A 22,121-nucleotide genomic window follows, 5' to 3' on the forward strand; every position below is an offset into this window, starting at 1 on the left:
ACATACATAGAGACAAAATCTCACACAACAAGCTGAGTGGAACCACCCACACACACGTTGTGAGCAGACACCTACTTGCGCTCACACAGTGACACAATCTTACATACCCCCCTGAATTTACCAGAGTTCTGATAAACCCATGGCAACCGCATCCCCCATCCAACAGCCTTCAATCCATCTGTGTGAGTGCGTGTTAGCAAAACAGATGCAACATTACATTGTCAGGGTTCGAGGCCTCGGTAACGGAGATAAACATGAAATCTAGGTCATGTTCATTTGACACAAAATAAGTGATATTTCTCAAAGGGAAGAGGTGATAACTCAGGTGTTCTCATTCAATATAAGAGCAATATTTAATATTTACAAACCCTGACTTCCACCCGTCCACATTAAAACACCTCTACTATTTTTTTTTATCAAGATTTGTTTTGAGCCCCCCAAAAATCTTGAGTTTGTGTGTGAGTGTGACCTGTCGAGGACATACCTGAAACGCAAAGACAATAAGTGAATAACTCACTTACCATAAATCTTTTAGCTGACCACTTTACCTCGTTGCCTAGATGCCCACACATACAAACGCACACACACACCCACACACACCCTGCATCATCGCCAAAACAAATATACTTCCTACTCAACCTCACCTGCAAAGCGTACTTCACCTTGTGCAATTCGACAACCTCGAGAAAATTCCATTTAGTTACACACTCATCCCCATCAATCTCTTCGCCTCCGCCTCCACCCATAAACCTTTAACCTTAGTCCAACTCCAAGTTGCCTTGGAGCTCTCTCCATCATCCCACTATCACCTCCCACGCTCAGCCCTCCGCATCCCAGAGGAAGCAGATCCTTCTCCAATTAAACAAGCATTCCTTACATGCTTTCATGCAGCTTGAAAGCAAGTTAGTTTTTCCCCTTCTCTCTCTTTAAGTTTTGTTTATGTGCTCGGCTGCCTCTGCTGATGTAAATTGCTGCGAGATTGTTGGGGTGAATGATTTCAAGTTTCGGGCCATTAACATGGCACTGTAATAAAATCATTAATGTAGTATTAATGTACAGCAAAGGCTTATGATTGGATCAGACTGTTTAGGAGTTACCGAAATTTGGGTTTCCCCAAAAGATTTTAAAATACTTTTAAACTTTGAGATAAAATGAATGGATTCAAGAACAGGCAAACTGTAGGAGTAGATACAGCCAGTGATTGAACAGCCAATGTACTGTAAACGCAAATGATCATTACACTTTTAGTTACCATTATGTGAGGGGAAACCATTTTTAATAGACAATCAAATACAACCACCTTATTACCTTCTTATCCTTTGCTCACCTGTTTTAAAGATCTCATAGCGCAGAGAGAAACCTGCCCCCTGGTGGGCATAGTCTGATACAAATCTGATCTGGAGGGAGGGTCCAGATGAGATGATCGGCGCTGGGGCGATGTTACTGCAGTGTCGACCCAGAACGTCAGCAGTGTCTGAAGTTCCATCGCGGATCTCAATAAAGTCATACCTGGAAAATCCCCCCCAAAAAACACAAAATTTCAACATTCGGTTTACACAACGTTTAATGCAGCTAGAAAAAATTATAAGAGGGTAAGAAATAAAAGGAGTCTTAGCACAGAGGTAAATATAAATAGTTATGAGGCCTATTCACAATCAGAGTTCAGACTCAGGACAGAACACAGTACACAAAGAGCAAAGCATTTAGGAACACAACACCAAATTAAGATATAAATAAATATATCTCCGGCAGACAAGGCTCTCAGTCATAACATCTTCACCTTACTTGATGTCTGACTGTGCTGTTTCGTCTCAGCTGTAATCAATAAATTTAGCTCTTACCACCCAGTTTTGCTTGAAACAACAAACTCATATTCCTTTGTCATCAGACTTGGAGTGAGCAACTCACAAATCACTGACTCACAAAAAAAGGAAAATGGAAGGATTGCAGAACATAGTTGAGCAAGTGGCTGCAGTCTAAGGGTTAAGATGCAGGCCAGTAGACAGGTTTATTAATAAAAAGAAATACAATAGAAAGATAAAGTACAGAAAATAAACAGCGTTTTGGTCAACAGTCAGGGGAGGGGGTCGTCAGAGTGATAATAGTATAAATAAATGTGAAGACACCTCACTTTGTGCCCTCCTCATGCTTTAGATCTCAGCTCACTTTGGCCCTTGCTTAGTTGGACACTGAACAATAAAAGCAAATACTTAACTACCAGGTGAACGTATGTGTGTGTATGCATGTGTGTGTGAGTGTGTGTGTGTGTGTGTGTGTGTGATTATGTGAATGTCTGTGTGTGTGAGACAAAGACAAAGAGAGACGGTCCACCTGGCTGATCCAGAATTAGCTCACAGCCCTGTGTGTCATTCCTCTGACACTATTTAACACAAGTAGCAGCACAGTCAAAGGCCATACATACTTTGCTGCCTGTGGGTGATGTCTGATTTGCTCTATTTAAAACACCAGGTAGGTGGAATTTTATAACAACAGGACAAATCACTCAGTCACAAAAAATATTAGAATTCTGCTATATACATGTTTTAGTTCAATTTTTATAATTCATCTTGATAAAAAAATGTCATTTACAGGAATACAGTGAAGCAGGTTGGTTTCTTAATGAAGGAGGCTTTACTTCAAGTTAAAGTAACGTTAAATCACAATCAGTGTTTTAGGGAAAGAGAAATATGGAACTCCAAATGATGTGTCCAGAGAAAGTTTAAAGCATTTTTGGGCCTCAGATGGTTGAGTACATTCATATTTTTATTTACTGTAAAACACAGGCCTTCTATACATTCTCTCCAATCATGAATGGGTAGGTTTGTGGATATGATTAAAAAGGGACCATCCCATACTTGAGAGCTGGCAGTGATCCACCACATATTAAGGTAATAATTTAGGGTTATGACAATGCTGGAGGTCCTGTAAAACTCCACAATTTCTGTTGATTACTCTCTCTCTTCTTAAGTACTGTTTTATCTCTAAAGAGACATTTATGCTAGAAGTAACTTTTCCTCCTTGTTTTTAGGCATGATTTTTGTGTTACTGCTGCTTCTGCGTGTGTATTTTCTGTTAAACATGCTTGTTGTTGTAGTTTAAGTTTCTCAACAGATAATAATTTCCTTTGTAATTGTCATCTCCATAATATTCATCCCCATTTCTCTCTCTCTCTCTTTGCAGTGCTAACAAGTATCTCTTCATCCCCCATATTGTGATTGGCCGCATAACTAACTGCATCACCGCAGGAACCTTGCAGCTTTGTTGAGGACACCCTCACAATATACACGCATACAAACACACGCTAACACATTCATCTCAATTAGTTCATGTGAGGAAGCAGTCAAAAAAACAACAGGGCTTCTGTTGTCTCACTAATTACTTTGATGGGCTCTTTGATGCTGAAAAAACCTCACAGATGACTCTTGTACACAGAGCATCTTGCTAGCTTTCTAAACAGGAACCCATTTTTACTAACTATTTTAAGAGAAAAGTAGTCAGTAAAAATGGGATGTAGCAATCAGCATTAGGATGTGTGTCTCTGTCGCTTCTAAGCACTAAGACTGCCTTTGTACTCCCACCTTGGAATGAAACCTGGATTAAATAGAGTCACTAAGCCTCTTTTTGGCTATCTCATTCCTGCAGTGTATTGATTCCCATACAGAGCATTTAAACTAAGACTGCTGATGGAGGGATAATCCCAGCCACATTAATCTGGGTCAGGGTGGTACACACACAGGTGAGAATCAAAGTGTGCAAATGCTGCAATGAGCCTCTCATGTCACCACAACATTATCAGCACCATAAACAATTTAAGTATTGTGAAACCATGATAATGCCGGAGACTGTAATTTCATTTATAAAGAGAGTTTATGCTTGATTTAAAAAAACAAAATTACTACACTGACACAATATTTTCACATTGTTGCTGACACACTCATCTTAATTTAAGATTAATTAAGCTGCTATACTTAAAGGATATATACTTAAATGGAATATACTTAACCTATACTTAAAGGAAGTTCCTCTTTAAAAGTTCTTCTGTGAAACGGTTTATATATCTAAACTGTGTCTGAGGAGTTTTAAATACAATGGTCTAGCTAAAGGTGCTACTGAGGTGGATCATGGGAAATGCTTTATAAGACTGACTTATACAAGAAAAAGTCAGGATATCTGCCTGTGCAGCATAAATTCTTGCCTTTTTTTTTCAAGATTTAAAAAGTGATGGAAATAGCAATTGCTCTGCACCAGCATAAATCAATATACTGTACTGTGAATGAATTATTCAAAAACAGATCAGTCATTCTCTTCCAGTGAGAGTGTGTGTGCTCAAATGCAAAATATATATAGAGTGAGGAGAAATTAACATGTTTCAATCTCCCTATTTAAATGTACATTAATGCTTTTAAACTTCCCTCTGACTTCTCTCTTAAAATATTTCTCAAATCTCGCTGAAAAACAACTCCAGAGAAGTTTCTCATCATTAAGAGTTCAGATGTTGTCATCTGGGGGAACTCTGGAAAAGCAGGTGGACCATGATTACAAACTCAATAGAGTGAGCAACAAGATAAAATAATCTGAACTAAGGGTTATTCCAGGTGATGTAATCTGGAGACATTTTTCAGATAAAAGTAGAGAAATATTTTAAAATAGGAAAGTCAATGGGAAGTTTAAAGGCATTAAGGTACATGTAAAACCCAAACTAGAACCATAAGAAGCAAGTTCAAAATCAGTGAAAGCATCCTTTAAGTTATGAAATAGTTGGAGGCAATAAAATCTGTCCACAAATATGCCAGAAGAGCATTCTGTGAGTAAAGAAGCTGTTGTCCAATACTCTTATACATTACTTGTTGTAATCCCGCATTACAGAGGCGATCATAAAGGTTTTAGTGGCAAGCTCCCACGGTGAGCCTGAGAGAGGCACAGCCATCCCTAAGTACACCTGCTTAGAACTGTAACTGACACATGCTTAGGGAAAACACACACTCAAACATGGCAAACAAATACACACCCTGACATGTACACACAAGCACAAGCAGATATGGACAAACATCGGCGTGCGCGAACACACTCAGTGCCGTATCGCCAACACTAAGGATAAAAGGGCTGCGAAAGAGCTGAGAGCCTAATTAGGTTTTAATTGATTTTGGAGTGGGGCTCTATCCTCTCTCTCTCTCCTTCTTTCTGTCTCACTCTCTCCTGTCATGGATTAGCGTCAGTGAGTGAGTGTTCCTCAGATGTGATTATTGACCTGTTCGCTCAGCCTCTCCCTAGGCTCTGATGAATACATGCATGAGGGTCTGACGTGTGAGAGCCCGCTGTCTGTCTCTCTGAAACGCACACTTGAACGCATTCCAGGACATTACACACGGACACACACACATAAATCATTTGCACATGCGCACACACAAACTTGTACCCATGAAGACACACATTAGCATTGCATACCACTCAGACGCACATTCAAGCATAAAGGTAGACCCCCATCCAGATTCCATTAGGAGTTGTTTTGATCCAAAACCTGCCTGTGTCTGACACAATCCATTCCCCATTGCCCAGCTTTCAGTCTGTCTGGGTCTGTATGACCAGCCCTGTATTTAGGAAGCCATTATGGGGCACCAGTTTCACCCCTTTATTCCTCCCATAGAGAATAGCTGGAGCAAAGGGAGAGGGGTTAAGGAAACTAAAAACCCTTGAGGGCCAGTAAGTCTGCACCAGTTCAGACATGTCCTCTCTTCCTCTGCTCTCATGTATCATTCCGCCCTCCACCAAAAACTAATTGCCTTTCACACTTTTGCTGTTTGTTGGGGACCAGGGACATTTCCTGCAGACATCGGTGAAAAACCATAGACTAACACAACTGCATTATTTAGGCACTGTAGACCTATGCATATTTATAGGTCTCTCGACTGGCCTTCGGCTAGTGGCCACTATATCTCCTGTAAACACTTTGTCCACCTTAGGGATCAGTAATAGTCATATTTATGCAAACACTGTTGCTATCTTTTGTAAAATCAGCAACGGGAGTTCTCATTTAACTGCTTGTCTGGGAACTAGCTTGAGATATTGTAATACATTTACTTGGATCTAAATGCCTACATAAATACATAAAGCATTCTTTGAGAGCATGCATATCACAAAGAAGATTAACACATAAATTGCGATTGATGTGTCATGGTCGCCTGATTTATTTTGTTTATGTCAACAGAAGAGCAGCAGCTGGCTCTTAAATTTCACCAAACCAAACTTCACCGTGCACAGATGCTTGAGACGTTCAGTTGAATTTACTTTCCTCTCTGGTCCATTGTGCTAATTTTTTTGTTTGTTTTTTAGTCTGGGAGCACAGAAACCCATTACATTTCGATCATATAAACTATGAAGAACTGTCTCTTGAATCTTTCTTCTCCCTTTCAGTGATGCAGAAATCCAGCAAGGTGGAGGTTGTACAGTAGATACACACCCAGACACTCAGGGTTCTACATACACACACACTGCCACCCACTCCTCCCACCCTTGAAGGGGACTCTAATAAACCATAAGTGCCTCTGAAATATTAACTAGATGCTGCAAGCAAAATCCCTGCAGATCCACAGTGCCTGCCATCTCCAATCTGGCCAAAAAAACAAATAGCACTCCCCTTCTTTGTCTTTTCAGGCCTCACATCTCCCTCCTGCTGTCCATCACAGATTCATACTTACAGATGACTGGGGCCAAACCGCTGACCACAGGCAGTCTGGCCTTGGCCCCAGACCTTCTAGCGTGGCATTGATCTGAAACATCAGACTATAACTGCTGTCTGAGCTAAAGTTGTGGTCCTACTGCACATGCAGGATGCATTTTAATCAACCTCAATCAACATATATTTATGATGTAGATTTTACTCACTGTGCTTCAATTCACCATCTCCACACTTATGTTTGTTACAGTAGAGAACATACAGTGCATTCAATTGTAATATATCATCATTAAAGTGCTGGCAGCTTTAATAGCCATGAACGCTGGTCGCTGACTACCATGATCTTGGCCTAAACGCCAGCCAGGTGCCAGCTATTGACACAGCAGAACCCGAACAACTCCCTATGGTCATGACCTTTGGCAACTTATCAGACTCTGCTTTCATCCGTTACCATCACCCTTCTCCTACTCTTCATCTCAATATTTCTCTCTGGCCATTGCTGATCATCTATCGACTTTCCATTACAAGCGGAATACAGACATTGATCCCACACCCCTTGGCTCCTCCTTTGGGTATTAGTAAGATGGTGATATCATGCAAACACATGCAAGCGCACACACACACATGCACACACGCACACAGGGAAGCACAGGAGAATTGTTGCTATGTGTTAGAGACAGCCCTCTATACTGTGATGAGGCATGTCACATGCCAAGGGGATTCACAGCTTTGTCTGCCTGTGTGTGTCTGTGTGAACTTATAAAGTTATATCATTAAATCTTCCTACCTCAGGCTGCATCCAATAACAAATAACCAAATAAAAGTGAGAAAATAAAACCCACAAAGGTGGAAGAAATGGATCTTTCTGAATGACTACAGCTTTACGGGGTGTGTTTGTGTGTGTGTTTGTGCAGCACTGTCTGTATGTGCCTGTTTCAGATTTTAAGGGTGTAAAAAAAAGGCAAGGAGAAAGAGAGCCAGAGAGAAACAGAAAAGGTGACAGGGGAAAGGAGAGTCTTCTACACCTCATCCCCCTTTCTCTCTATCCCCTCCTCAACTCCTGGTATATCACTAGGTAGCATCCTGGGGCTTGGTGATGGCAGATTGCATTAGAGATATGGGCCTGATATTTCATCTAGCCTTTATTACATTTAGTTCACATCAATCGGCTGGCAGCCTTTAGGTAAGAGCTATTTGGCACGCGGCCGGACTCCCCCTGAAATGAAAACCTGAATTAAAGTGCCACCTCAGACATGGAGCGTCTGCATAAGGTTGCGGATTTGATTGCTGCAGTAGAGCCGCGGTTTGGCTACGTTACATCGTCCAAGACTGTTTGAACAAACTGAGGGAAAATCACCAGCTGGCCAGGGATATTAGCCAGTGTTCAGATCCCTTGCCTGGGCTGACCAAGCACTTTTCTCAGTTTTTAAGGCCTAAAGTGCCCAAGGGGGGATATGATGCCTGATGAGCACTCCTACACCAGCAGGTTCCATGGTCCTTTCTACCAAAAACATATGTTCATTTAAAATCTTTACTACCATGTTATCATCTATTTTGTTTCTTGGTGTATTTCCATGATCAGCAGTCTAGACCACACAGCTCTGCAACTTTCAGGTAACACACAGCTCCGGTTTTCTCTGCTCCAGTCTGTAATCCCAGCTGTCATGCAGATTTTCAGCCCTGACCAAGATCGTGAGCCTTCCACCTCTGCACCCCCTCCAGCACTTATTGCCCTAACCTTGCAGAGGACCGTGAAAACATGCAAAAATCTACTCTCTGCTCACTCACTCACACTGGTGTGGCTAATCATACAGGCAAAAAAAGGAAGCAACCCGTAAAAGCGCTACAGGGCTTGGATCAATCTGGGTAAAAAGCATAACACAGGATGGAGAGAGCAGGAATATCGAGCTGTACTTTGGCTTTTTCCACTTATTTCTGCTCCTATTTCTGCGCCCCAAAGGGAAATGTTTCCTCCGTGAAACACAGAAGGGCAAACACATTAGTGTTTGAGGTTATGCATAAATAAATGCTGGCAGATCCCCTATTTCACTAATAGTCCTTTAAAATGGGGGCTATCACACAGAAGCTGGATGGATAGATGGATGGAGGGAAAAGTGAAGCGGGGCAGCTTGTCTTATAAACTAACATTCGTTTACATGCTTGCAGGGTTACTCACACGTAAATGCCTTTTTCCACCCACGCACACTGATGCCCTTTTTCACATACACACATGCACTCGCTACAAGATGAAGGAAACTGAGTGGGAGTGTGTGTTAGAGGGCAGTCCCTTCAGGCGAGCGTAAAAAATAACCCCCATCCTAATAAAACTCTGTGGAGAGGAGAAAAGAGGAGGCATTTCTGTTTTCTCCTCCTCCTCCTTCAGCCTCCTCCTGACTGCACGCCTTGGGCTGGGAGAAACTGCTTGACACACTGCTTATCAACAGCTAAGCCAAACTCTACAGCAGCGGGGAAGTCCAACATGGTATAGTGTTGAAACTGCAATGCTAGTGTTAAAACCTTTTGACGGAGAAACATATTACAACAAATATAATTATGCAAAATTTTGACAAAAAACACCTACAGCAACCTGAAGACACAAAGGGGAGACATCAAAATAACATTTCCAGTTCATGGCTACGTTACACAGCTGTGTGAATAGAATTGTAACAAAACCCTATAACCAAACCGGTCATTGATGTCCACATGAAAAGTTAGATTATTCTCTGGCCAGACAAAACCCTTTGTCAGTGAACAATGCAAAAACACCCATTTAGATTATTAATTCTTCAATTTACAGAGACTAGGCAGGGCTGGAGGGAGAAAAGGAAAAATACATGGTCATAATTGCAAAGACTGCACTGATAACTCCTGTTTGCATTCAGTTTTAACAGACCAAATGGACAAAAAAAGAGTCTCAAAAGGGTGATTTGGGAACAGTCTGACTCAGTTGTATAAAGGTGGATGAAACAGTGGAGACCATGACTTCTTTCGCCTTCCTCTGAGGTCAAAGACAATAGAACACCGTATGATTTGGATTATTCACATCTCTGAGAAAGGAAACTGGCCAATGTAGTCATATCCAGACAAACAGCTGGGCCTCATTCTCTTCTTCTCCTTCCCTTGCCTGTTTATTTTCTCTCTGCCTTCTCCCCAATGAACTGCATTGCGATTCTTTTCTTTCATCCTATCTGGTCTGCCCGTCAAGCTCACATTCTATCTGCCCTCTGTGGCCATAGATTTTTAAATGTAACTTGGCATTTGATTATCAGATGGAGGGGGATTACCTCTGGATAGTACTGATAATGTCAGTACTGGGTTCTTAAAGACAGATGCATAAGATTATACATACAAAAATAACTCCCATGTTTGTCTAAACTTTCTGAATGTTTTGTATAATGTTATTTGTTTTGGTTTATCAAAAATCATCAATCGTCTGGTTCTAAGCAGCATAAAACTAAAAACAAGGTTTTGTTGTGTCCCACAACAGAAGGAACAAATTGAGACATTTGAATAATTTTTTCCATTCAGTACTTAACATGACTTGCTTTGCTTTTGGTACTCACCATCATGCAATTGCAAGCAAAAACGCAGAATGTGGAAACAAGCAACATTTTCTGCTTTGTGCTGAGGTCAACAGAGGTGCCCTTGAGCAAGTAAATTAACCCCGTAATTGGGCCAATGAAGCCTTTAAAAGTCTGTGGTTGCACTAGACACCATCTGTAATAGTTTGAATGTGAAAAAGGACAGTACTGGAAAGAGCTTATGTGCTTTTTACCAAAAGACAACCACTTAATGGTCTCTGTTTTGCAGAAGCTTATCTACAATTAAAATTTCCATTGCAACTGACCTGCTGTGGTCAAAACGGAGAAATTTACTTGGGATCAAGCCAAACCACCGTTAGTGAATTAGAACACCATGTAAAAATCGGTGTGCTACAACAGGAAATTACTTATTTGAGGTACAAACACATCTGCATCATGCAAATGAAAAGCACAAAGCATCATTCAGTCAGAATAATAATACACCATGAAGTCTTACTGGTAAGAGCAGTGTTGCTCTGATAGAAAACAGTGATTTACAGACTTCACTATTATGGCATGACACCTCCTCCCTTTCCCAGTTTCTCCCTCCCTGACTCACTTGCAGTCCAGTCTCTCAATCTCAAAGTGTGGATTGAAGTTGAGGACGATTCGCTGGGAGGCTTCCGGCGCTGTGATAATCCAGTGACAGTTCTGGTGAGGGGGGTACTCCAGTGGATATCCAGGAGAGGTAATGTAACCAGCCTCGCTGGCATCCAGGGCACCTCCACACTCTGATGTTGTGATAGACAAAGAGACAAAAAATAAGCTACATTTTTGTCTAAACTTTCTGATTGTGATGTATTATAATTTAAAAAAACAATTATTTGCTTTCAAGCAGTATAAAAATACTTTCTTTTAAAAAACAAGGTTATTAATTGTAAAATATGCAAAATACAGAGTCAATTCAGCAAGCATCGACAAACAGTACATCTTTATTTTAAACATTTCTTGGGTGCTTTTCCATAATCTGTAATCTCTATGGAAGACCACCGTCAGACTTTATAAATCCTGTGTAAATGGTGCACTCCCAGGAGCAGAGAATGCTCCTTCATTTGCCATGTTTCTCTGTATGAAGATATGATGAGCAACAAATGAACAGTAAAACAAAGAAAGCAATTTAGGCTGTCAGTTTGGAGGAAATTGGAAAAACTTCTCCATTGTGGATTCTCAATGCCAGCAGGGCCACCTGGGTAAGCTATTAAAACAATAAAAGATCATCACTGCCGCAGTTGACGAGCACCCACACATCTACACACATACACTGAGAAACACACTGTCTTTTTCACCCTCTTCCACACCCAAGCTCTTATCTCTCTAGTTCCCCACTGGGAGTGTTGTCAAAGTGTAATTGTTGCTCCGGCAAGCCAATCTGCAAACATTAGGACACATTCCCTGATCCTATCACGGTCTCCCAGGAACAATAGCCTGCCAATGGCATTGCTCAGAAGGCTTAGACAGGAAGTGACACACAGACGGCCTGTCTAGCGGGGTTCTGGGGGGTCACCCCAAATCTGTAATGAGAACCTAACATGGCAACAAAGGCCTTATTCTCTGCCTATGCCCCAGCAGCTACAGCAGTTCTAGCGCTTTGCATTATCTCCCACAAACACAAACATAAACCCACATGTACGTACAAAAGAAACATGTATATGTGTATTATGCATGCATACACATACACAAACACAGCATTGTGCACAATGGTTCTTTTATTACTCTTGAATTGCAATAACTTTGCAGGCATTATTATTCTTTACGAAGAGGCAAAGGCAAAACGTGTTCTCCATGACAACAGCAGTGAGTACTTTAGCTCTACCTATAAGTGTATATGTGTGAATGTGAGACTGTGAGTGTGTGTAGTTGCTGATCCACCAGAGGGATCTCTAAATCTAATGAACTTTGTGATATTGAACTCAAAGAACGACAAATGTTTTCTTAATACTGTAGCTAGTGTTTGTTGGTTGAATAAAGAAAACCCCACACAAAGGAAGGAAAACAGAGCTATATCAGGCAACAAACTAAAGCTTAAGGTATGATGCCATTAACAATGCACTACCAAATGGTGGGCTTAACCACTCAGCCCACGAGCTAGTCTATTCTTGACATAAGTGGGCTGATATTCTTGCTTTTTCTTTTCAAATTTCTGTGAAAGCATCAATAAAGGAAGAGGAAAGAAAAAAGCAACAAAGACTTGAAGTGTAATAGACCCTTCAAGTGCTGACATTTCTACTGCCTATTGTGCTTAAAAGGCACACTTAAGATTCTCTGACATTTGATAGAGCTGCGATGGCTTCCTTACTTTGTTGCTGGAGAGGAGCAACACCCACGTTCACACACCAGGCACACACAGCTGCCGGTGATTTCGTGTGAGTGCACAAATCTGGACGCTCACACACAAACACACAGAAACACACACACATAAGTTTAACTACATGTGTGCACATCGAGGTGCTAGCATACACAGTGATGCAAAAACACACACCCTCACATTTATGCACGCACAGACAGCCACTGCATGGCCACCCACACATGCACACATCCAAATACATACAGAGGGCCTGTCAATCATGATGGCCAACAGAGGGGGAAAAATAGCTATCTGAAAATTTTCAAAAAGATAGCAGGGATGGCAAAGAATGACAGAGAGAGAAAGCCACACACAGACACATTCACACACACACACACACACACACACAGACACAGACATCTCTTTATCTGCTGCAGCCGTGCAGACAGACCATCATTGTTGGGAAGCCCATGGAAGGAATGGTGTGCAGGAGGCTATCAGCACGCAGAGCCCCGGCAGATTAAGCCATTTGGGGAGAATCCTGCAGCCTCAACACTTTTCCCTGAGCTGCCCATTCAATGGCCTCCAAGGAGAATGAAGAGGAGGGTTGAGCGGGTCAGGAGGGGGAAGAGGGATGAGAAAGAAGGAAAGGATTACAGTGGAAGGCAAAATGGAAGAAGTAAAAAAGAGGAAGGTAGACAGGATGAAACCAAAAAGAAAGGATGACGAAGAGGAGAAAGAGAAGTGTGGAGGGGTTAAATCAAAAGAGGGAGAAGCAGTGAGGCAATGGAAACAATATGGATCGGGGAAGAAGAGGAAGACTTATTGGAAAGGGGGAGGGTAGGGTTTAAAAGAACCAGGTGTGAGGAAAAGAAAGGACAACAGACAGATGGGTAGGGGCTACAACAAAAGGTAATGAAGAAGGAGAAATACACAGAGGGTAAGGTAGGAGACAAGGAGACAACGATGCAGTATGAGACAGGAGATGGTGTACAGGGACTGTTTGTGTGTGATGAGCAGAGTCTGACGAGCCTCATTAAGACATGCCTGCTATCCAGCAGCTCCCTGTAGACACTGACCTCACTGGGAAACCTCTGTCAGTCAGCTCACACACAGTGGCACAGTCAGCATATGAGTGTGTGTGTTTGTTTGCTACTGTTGAGAAAAAAGTAAAACAATGACAGCGTATGGAACAGCAATATATCTGTAGTAAATGAACCACTGCGAGAGTCTTTTTTGACAGATGTGCATTTGTTTCCTAATTGCTTAGATATCATTAGTAATTAGTGAGCTGCAGAATATGCATATAGTATATGAATTTGTATTTGTCTTTGCTAGTGTGTCAGGCAGAATGTTTTGGTGAGAACAGAACTTGTGTTGTTGGATGAGTAACACAGGGGAAGTACTCAGGAGCTGCCAGCGAGCTTCATGAATTACTCTGTCTCTTCTACTAGAGGAGCCCATCTGTCTACAGACAAACACACACAAGTGCCACATATGTTCCTACCATGCAGGAATCAAACCCTATTACTAGGGAACAATGCAACTAAGGTGTGTGTGTATGTGTGTGTGAGTGCTTGTTTGTTTTAGCGAGTTCTTCATTATTATTATTTTAAATGCTGGGTAGATGACACTGAAATGCAGTGAAAAAAATCTAAATGTAGATATGCCTGTGTCTCACTTCAGACTGAGCCAAATGCAGAGATGTCTTTGTACCCACTCTAAGCACCTTTATCTTCATTATCTGAGAAAATGTGCATATGTCTGTATGTCTTAGCTTACGTTTAGCGATGTGCCTGTGTGTGCATATGCGCGTGTTCTCATTTCTATTAGCTGCCTTATCGGGGAAATTCGGCGTCATTCTCTGGGATAAGCTGCAAATGTGAGTAGAGTCCCTGATAAATCCTTCCATCATTCTTACTGTCTCACCCCCTCCCTACACCCACTACCCACCCCCACCTTAATTAAAAAGTGCTATCGCCCAGAGTGAGGGAATGAGAGGGGAGAGTGGGCAGCGCTCATCCATTCAGTCAGGGGTTGTCTCTCCGAGTGCTTTTAATCTCACCCATTCCACACTAGACTGGACCCAAGTAGAGGATGAGAAGAAACAGTAGGAAAAAAAAGGAGATTCACATTCAGTGCCTTTTTGCTTTAAGGCCTTTATGCTGAGACAGAGACAGTGCCTTGGGAAGAAGTAGTAGCAGCAGTGGGTTAATAAGTAATTACATGTATTCATGTTATTGGTAGATTTAGAATTTTCTGAAGCCAGTTATCTGGCAGCATATGTCTGTAAAAGCTCTTTTTGAAGCAGTTATGAACCTTAAAAAGCCACATCAGAGCAGATAATATCCTAAAACCCTCTTTTATTCTCTCTCTGTCTCCTTTTCTTTCCTTCCTTTCTACTCCTCCCTCCCTAAAAGGATAAGTGCCCCATGCTAATCAGCTAAATGCACAGTGTTGGCCATCCTGATCAATGGTTCAATGTATCAATCGAATACACAGATGGATGCTGCTCCCTGCAGGAGGGCAACAGCAGGGGACTACCTGACTACAGTATCAGGTCTCTTTCCTTCCCACTTTGTGCAATCTTTAGCCTGTGCAGCAGCATCAAACCTGCAGGAAGGACACACTTTTCATGAAAGATTTCGCTGTCCAAAGACTGGAGGTGACAGAGCCTACATCAGCAACGGAGGGCTGTGAAGAATTGAGCTTTGCTGCAGGTGTCTTGGTGATTTGTTCCTACCCTGTAACCTCTGCCTTACAGAATGTTACCTTTTAGTGGAACTGACTGCTCAAAAGTCCTTACTGGGTGAATTATTACAAAGCATATTTTTTAAAGGTTCTTTTTCTTATTATTGAAAAATCCCTAACTGTTTCCTCTTGTACCCTCTCTTCTTTGCCCCATCATGTAAAATACAGTAAATTCTAAATGCAGTGCCTCTTGACTATGATAACCTGCGTAAGCTTGCATTTAAACCTGTCCCTTAGTGCCCCTTAAGACCACCCTATGTGGCTAATGCGGCAAATCGAAAGACCCAGGTCTGTTTTATTTATGGGGGTCTTGTTTTTAATTTCACCCCAAGTGCGACAGCCTGTTCCAGGGCTTTGTGTGAGCATGTGACTCTCATACCTGACTGGTATTGAACGGGCCGCTCAGTTTGTCTTTGGCTATGAATGCTAATAGGTGACCTTGTTTTTGCAGCTGATACCTCTGAGGCTGGGGTAGATTAAAACACAGAAATGCAAAGAATTGAAGGGCATGCGCCAACAGAGAGCAGGAGAGAGAAAAAAATGGTGTAAGAGTAAAAAATAAAAAAAGGGCAAAAAAAAACAAAAAAACGAGAAAGTCCATTCACATTTGGAGAAGAAATGAATTATTGAATAGAAATCCAACTCTGGAAGAAGTTGATATTATGGAGGACGCACAGCCACCCACTTAATAAACATGCAAATAAGCTGCTTAATGGCTTGAATATTAATGCTTGTGGTGAGGAGTAATTAATGTACATGCCACTGAGTCAAACTATTGTGATTACAGTGCATTTGGAGTTTAAGTCTAAGTGTTTTGAGTGCTACGGTTGCAGCAAAGAGGTCTTGAGATGTGAAAGGGGACTTTTTCTAGTCTATGAAAAGCTTCCACCAGCAGAAAACAGCAGGCCACAACAGAACATTTCTGAGCACCAAACATCTTTGACGATTATTTACCTTGAGAACATGTAGGATTTTTACACATAGTGATGTTTGTGGCTCAGATGCCTCAGGCATGCATCAGTTTGTTCTAAATCATTATATTTTCAGGGAAATCTTTTGCTTCTGGACATGCAACAAGTTGCTTAAAAAAAAAACAGATGGAGTCTATCATCAAAAGCAGCAATTCTTTGGAAAGCAAAAACCTCTAACGTGACTCCGATGTGCTTACATTTCATGAGAGCATAATTTTGTAGCATAGTGTCTTGTTTCCGTTTCCTTAAATGGTACAGATAATTTTTCAAATTTCAACCTTCGCATAGCTGTAATTTTACTGCACTTTATGTGTCACCACAGACAGCATTAATGCAATCTGTTCCCCCTGCATCTGTGCCATTTTAACTCTGCGACCCCTTCCTGCTTTGATGTTGCCCTTTCCTCCCATGCTCTGTTTGATGCACAACCCACCCCCCTTCTCTTGTCCAGTAATACTATTCTCTCGTTCCCTTCTGTTTCTTTATGTTATGTCTTGGTAGAGGCCACACTCACTTTTGTGTGCCTTGGGTAGAACTGCATCTGCCTTTCATTCTCTTCTACCGTCACTGTCTTTATGTCCCTTCACATCTTACCCTCTCTCTCTCTGCTGCACTCACTTCCTCTCCGCTGATTCCCTGAACCTTCCTGTTCTGTCTCAGCTCTGTTTTCTCTGAGTCTGTCCTCTGGCATATGTGTGTAATGTGGCTCTTGAGAGGAGAATGGAGACAGGGACATGTGGTGCAGTGTCTTGGCAGGAGAGAGAGAATAGAGGGATCTAGCGTCGTGGTTGCTTGTGCCTGCCAAGAGGCCCACATCTGCCTGTGATTAAGGGGTACATAGGCACCCAGTAAAACACACACGCATTCTGTCCTATTAAAAACAAGTAGCCGAAACAAGAGGAACGGCCCATTTGTACAGAAAACTGCTCAGTTTTGTTTATAGGTTGAACAGCAAGTGGTGTGTAAAAGCTCAAGAGTGCTTGATTAAGTACGACACGCGAACAGCACCACAAAAATATTACATATGCTACTGTCATTTTTCATTTTGTCCAAAAAACATCCCCATAACGCAAATCCACATAAAATAAATAGCTGTGACACCCGGAGTCAGACCAGTGTAAGAGCAACCAAGAGCCCGAGTAGTTGCCTTACAAGGATGAGTGAACGACGGGACATGTGCCATCTCACCAGGCGTGTCACTTCTTTCTGCTGTAGGAGAAGCTTTTTATATTAACGTGCTGCTTCCACCCTGCACATTTATATGCTGATAACAAAAAGACAACTAATAAGCATCACTTAATTATTATTTGATCATTTCTTTACAGGTGATCATACGGAACACTGGGTTCCTTGGTGTTAAATCCTCATGTAATTGTTCTTCCAAAATACGTTTGGGTCTAATTCAAGCTTCAGCACTGGGTAGTAAATCAAACATGGACTTCTTTTGGCATTTTAACTTTACAGCAAGAATTAGCCCCACTTAAATGGCACGAAGCAAGGTTGTGAACCTTTACCAGCTGCATGGTTTCTATTCCGAGGTTCACCCCGCTCTATAATCTCCCCGCTTATTATTATTTGATTGCTGGGAGCGAACCCAGGTGACGGTGCGCCGACGCCTGGAGCTGCCGGCACTCAGCCATCAGCAGCCGTGTTCACCCTGCACACACAACCCCAAGTCGCAAGAGGAGATAATGAAGGAGATTCTTGTGGTGGCTGATGAAGATAATGATGATAATAGTAATGATTACAGTCGCGTTAGCGAAATCCCACAATGACAGTGTAGCTTTTGCGCACAGTTTCTTGAACACCAGCGAAACTGTGAAATGGCAGGTTATAGCCCAATCAACGTCTGAAGCCTGTTTTCACACTGGTGGGATATATCATTTTAATCAGGTAAAGGCTTGTGTAATTCCTTCGATGAATAGATCACAGAAAACAGCGACCAAGTCAGGATAAACACTGTGTTGGAAATTTCAAAAGCTCCATGGATATAATCTGATTGCAGAATCTGAATCATTCATAGTCCAGTAAGTTGATAGTAAACTCTTCCGTGGACTCTATCTGGGACATAAAACGATTTCCAGTCTTCTAAATATGGATTGATAAAAGCATCTAATTTATTTCGTTTAAATGTCTAAACACAAGCTTCACGGTGTTAATGACTTAATTTGAAGAACATGTCATCCAGGTTCCTATACTGATAAAAGAGACACACTACACATATCACTCTCTCCTATATTTACCTTATTAGCAGACACAGTGATCTGTTATCACTCAACCACTATCATGCTACACGCTCGTGTGCACTGAAATAATGTGAAACATGTGACGCGGAGCTCTTGGAAAAATATGAAAAAACTGTTTAATTTTCTTGGTCGCTATATTACAAAGTGTAGCCTAACAATGTTTAGAATACTTCCAAGTGTATACGATTTAGTATATTTCCATTTATTGTTTTGGTTTAAACAGACCATGTGTGCGTCAAAAATCATATAAGTAACTAAAACTCACCCTCTTCTCCCCTGACACTCAGCGCCAGATGACACATTGCCATTAAAAATCCAATCAACGATGACACAAAATCCATCTTGGATGATGCAGAAACTCGTGGAGAGCTTTAAGTTTCTAATGTTCCCACCACGTCGGTTATAAATTCTGCCGATCCTCCAAAAAATCCGCTCCCCTTTGGGACCGAAAACTGCTGGCAGCAGTCAAAACTGAACCACTTCAGTAACGATCCCACGGCGTTTATTAAACCATCAGTGGAGAAAACTAAGTGTCAACTACATGTTATAGAAGTAATTTAGGGATTTTAAATCTGTCCATTTAACGCAACGATGTCACTAAACCTGTCCAAAAACAAGTGACCAAAGTCCGCGTGCGCCCTGCAGCTGGTGGGCTTTAACCGTTTTCAGCGCTGCCTAGAGTCTGGACAGCGGTTCCAGGTTGAGTCAAGTTCCTTCTGAGAGGCTTCCAGTCCCCGTATCTCCCTCTCTGCGCCCCCGCGTGTTTTGGGCACACGCGGGTCGAGTCGAGGTTTTGTAGCAGCAAGCGGTAACAGCTTGCAAAGCCCTAAAAGCACCAGTCCGAGTATCAGAAGCTGCCTTTTAATGCAGCACAAAAGTCACAGAGTAATAAAAAAAAGAAAAAGTCTTGCGCTCTTGTTTATCCAAAATTACTATCATGACACGCCACCTCCTGCGGCACCGCTCCTCTTCTGTGTGTTTCTGATACAGCTCTGCTCAGACAGCGGCGTGTGTCCTGCTTGACTGGGAGGTGTGTGTGTTGAGTTTGTGTGTGAGTGATCGAGCTTTTGAGCTGAGCAGCTATCGCGTTACAGTCACGGCGCCTCGGCTCCGCCCCCTCCCGTTGGTCGCCGATTATAGGGAGGGAGAGAGCGCACGTGCACGCGCCCCAGGCTCTCTCTCTCTCATGTCTCTGTCTTTCTCTCTCAATAACACACACACACACAAACAGACACACGCCTTTTTCCGAAGATAACACAGATATGAAGTTTTCCACAGATAAGCCCAAGATAAGACATATTGTAATGGTAAACTAGGGAGCAGAAATTCTCCTAGGGCTGTTTTCAAAAGAACAGAGCAGAAAGATGAGGAACAGAAAATCCCAGAAAGAGTGTGAGAGGAAGGAACGTCTGACTGGGGAGGGGATGGCTGCACAGCAAATGGCACATGGCCGGCTTTCCCCACAAAAACACATCAAACGACGAAGCCAGTGTCAAAGCCCTCAACTCAATAAAGGGAGAGCCCACCTCAGCCCTGCCCACTCTCAGACCTACAATCAACAGGCCTAAATACAGAGTAGGAGGACATATAATGACACAGTAGTGAGCCCAAAATAATCTGCTGAGAAAGGCCTCTCAGCGTCCATGTGCCCTGCCTATGGCTTGTATTACCGTGTAATGTAATGGACTGGCTGAGGTCTGGCTGTATAATGAGGTACAATATGCAGCCTTGCTGGCATCTTTATTTGGAACAGCTAGGTGAATTCTAAAAGTCAGGACCCATCAGGAACTTTCTGGGGCAAACTGCACAGCATCTGACAGGAGCTTTTAGGCCTTTTGCAGATATTGGTGCATGCTTTTTGCCACCACTGTAAGTGTTGATGTCAGACACAGCAATATGAAGGTAATAAACAGAACTGTGCCTTCTTCTTCGCCCCAAATTCTGACATGACTTGTAAACAATATGAACAAAAGACGACAATGCCCTTGACGGAAGGTTGTATGACATGGCTGTGTGTCATTGGCTTACTCTCTGGCTGTCTGTCACCTCAGTCAATTGTCATCCACTACTGCTCTGCACCCCCAGTTGACTAGATCCCATCAACTTGCAGCTTTCTTACAGTCTGTCAGTCATTTATAAGCCTACCTCTTGCCTGAGGTAGCTGGGGCTGTCAGACATCACTGTGATTGGCTAATCTAAGTCTCTGGGCGGGAGTCCATGGTGGTATAAACCAGTTTGCCATGTGTTATATTGTGGAATTGTTAAGCCTGGGAGATTGTTTGCTCCTGTGTTACTTACAGTATATGTGTTCATATATATGGGTGTGTGTGTTTATTGATGGGAAAAGCATTGATTAAACTCTTTTTTGATGAGAAATAGGTGATCTTTGCTTAACCCCTGCAATGACCCTGAGATAAAGAGAGATAAAGGCAGAGGTAACATGCAGCCAGTGTAAGACCCTCAAGCATTACTGGGTCACTTTCTGTTCTGTTCCTCCCTCCCAGTCCCCAGGGGTCATTTGATAGTCCTCTTTCCCATTTGTCAACATCTCTTCCCCCGCCATCAGCTTTCCAACCCCCAAAATATTGGGTCAACGCATGGCTAATGGAGGGCAACAGCCCACAAGACAACCTGAATGAGAAATACAGAGGAAATGTTGTGGGTGGAATGTGTTTGTGTTTATACAACAAAGTAAGTACACTGCAGCCTTCATAGATACAATATTTGGCTGCATACTGTATGTATTGGCATTCTTGCCAATATCTGCTGCTATGTACTTCCTAGACATCATGGCACCATTTGTGCTTGTACTTTCTAATGAAATATGAGTTTCTGTAACACACCTTCAGCCATTGCTACCTATTTTCCTTTTCTTTCTTTTTTAAATTCAAGAGTAAGAAAACATTTATTAAGGAGAAATGTGTGCTGCAAATGACTAAAATAACACTCATATTCTTCCGAACACATGGCATGCTTTGAACCCCGGTCTAAAAAAGCCACAGGACACTGCATGCCTCAGTGTCAGAGGCTGTTTAAGTACCACGGCAGTGAAATTAAACACTTAACCTGCAGTTGCAATATATGAACCCCGTTTTCTAATGCTTTTTTCCCCCAGGTCATACCATCTGTATTCTCTCTTCGCCATCTCTCTGCCCCAAAATACAGTCTACAAATGGATGCCATACAGCCCAGCGCCTCACCTCAGCACACCTGTGCTGTGTTCACTCATGGGTGGTAGAGGAGAACGCAACAGGGCCTTTCTCCCTCGTTACGTGTGTGTGTATGTGTGTCTGAGGGAGAGACACAGGGACAGACAGATACCAACCGCTGCATTGCTGCCTTTTCTATCACAATCTGCCCCGGTGACTGACAGCATGACTGATAACTCTGCCTCTCCTTCTCTTTCTCTTCCCCCTGTCTCTGTCACATGCAAACACACACCTCTCCCTCTTCCACTCTCTCAACATATCACCTCCCTGTTCTTCCACTAGTGTGTTTTGCCAGTCAGCCTGCTTTAGGTTCAAGAAGGAGTCTGTATGAACATCTAGTAGTCTTTTTGAGAGGCCGAGTGATCTAAGTCGAGACCTTCTGCTTTCTTCTCTTCAACACTGACAG

The 22,121-nt window shown here is 42.3% G+C and overlaps 1 protein-coding gene across 3 annotated transcripts in view; it reads right to left on the reverse strand.

Moving 5' to 3' along the window:
* The window catches only part of nrp2a (neuropilin 2a), a 57,983-nt gene extending 38,428 nt beyond the window's left edge, over positions 1-19,555 (reverse strand). For all 3 annotated transcript variants that reach the window (XR_010912209.1, XM_067493238.1, XM_067493237.1), the window contains exons 1-3: positions 18,772-19,555; positions 10,814-10,985; positions 1,328-1,509 (exon numbers count right to left, since the gene is read on the reverse strand). Coding sequence is in view for 2 of the 3 variants with exons in the window: in XM_067493238.1 (XP_067349339.1) it covers positions 1,328-1,509; positions 10,814-10,985; positions 18,772-18,847 (430 nt within the window). In the remaining variant the exon portion in view is untranslated. The remainder of the gene's footprint in view (positions 1-1,327; positions 1,510-10,813; positions 10,986-18,771) is intronic.
* Positions 19,556-22,121: the final 2,566 nt, after the last annotated feature.

The sequence above is a fragment of the Channa argus genome, chromosome 23, assembly GCF_033026475.1.
Source record: "Channa argus isolate prfri chromosome 23, Channa argus male v1.0, whole genome shotgun sequence".
Classification (NCBI taxonomy): Eukaryota; Metazoa; Chordata; class Actinopteri; order Anabantiformes; family Channidae; genus Channa; species Channa argus.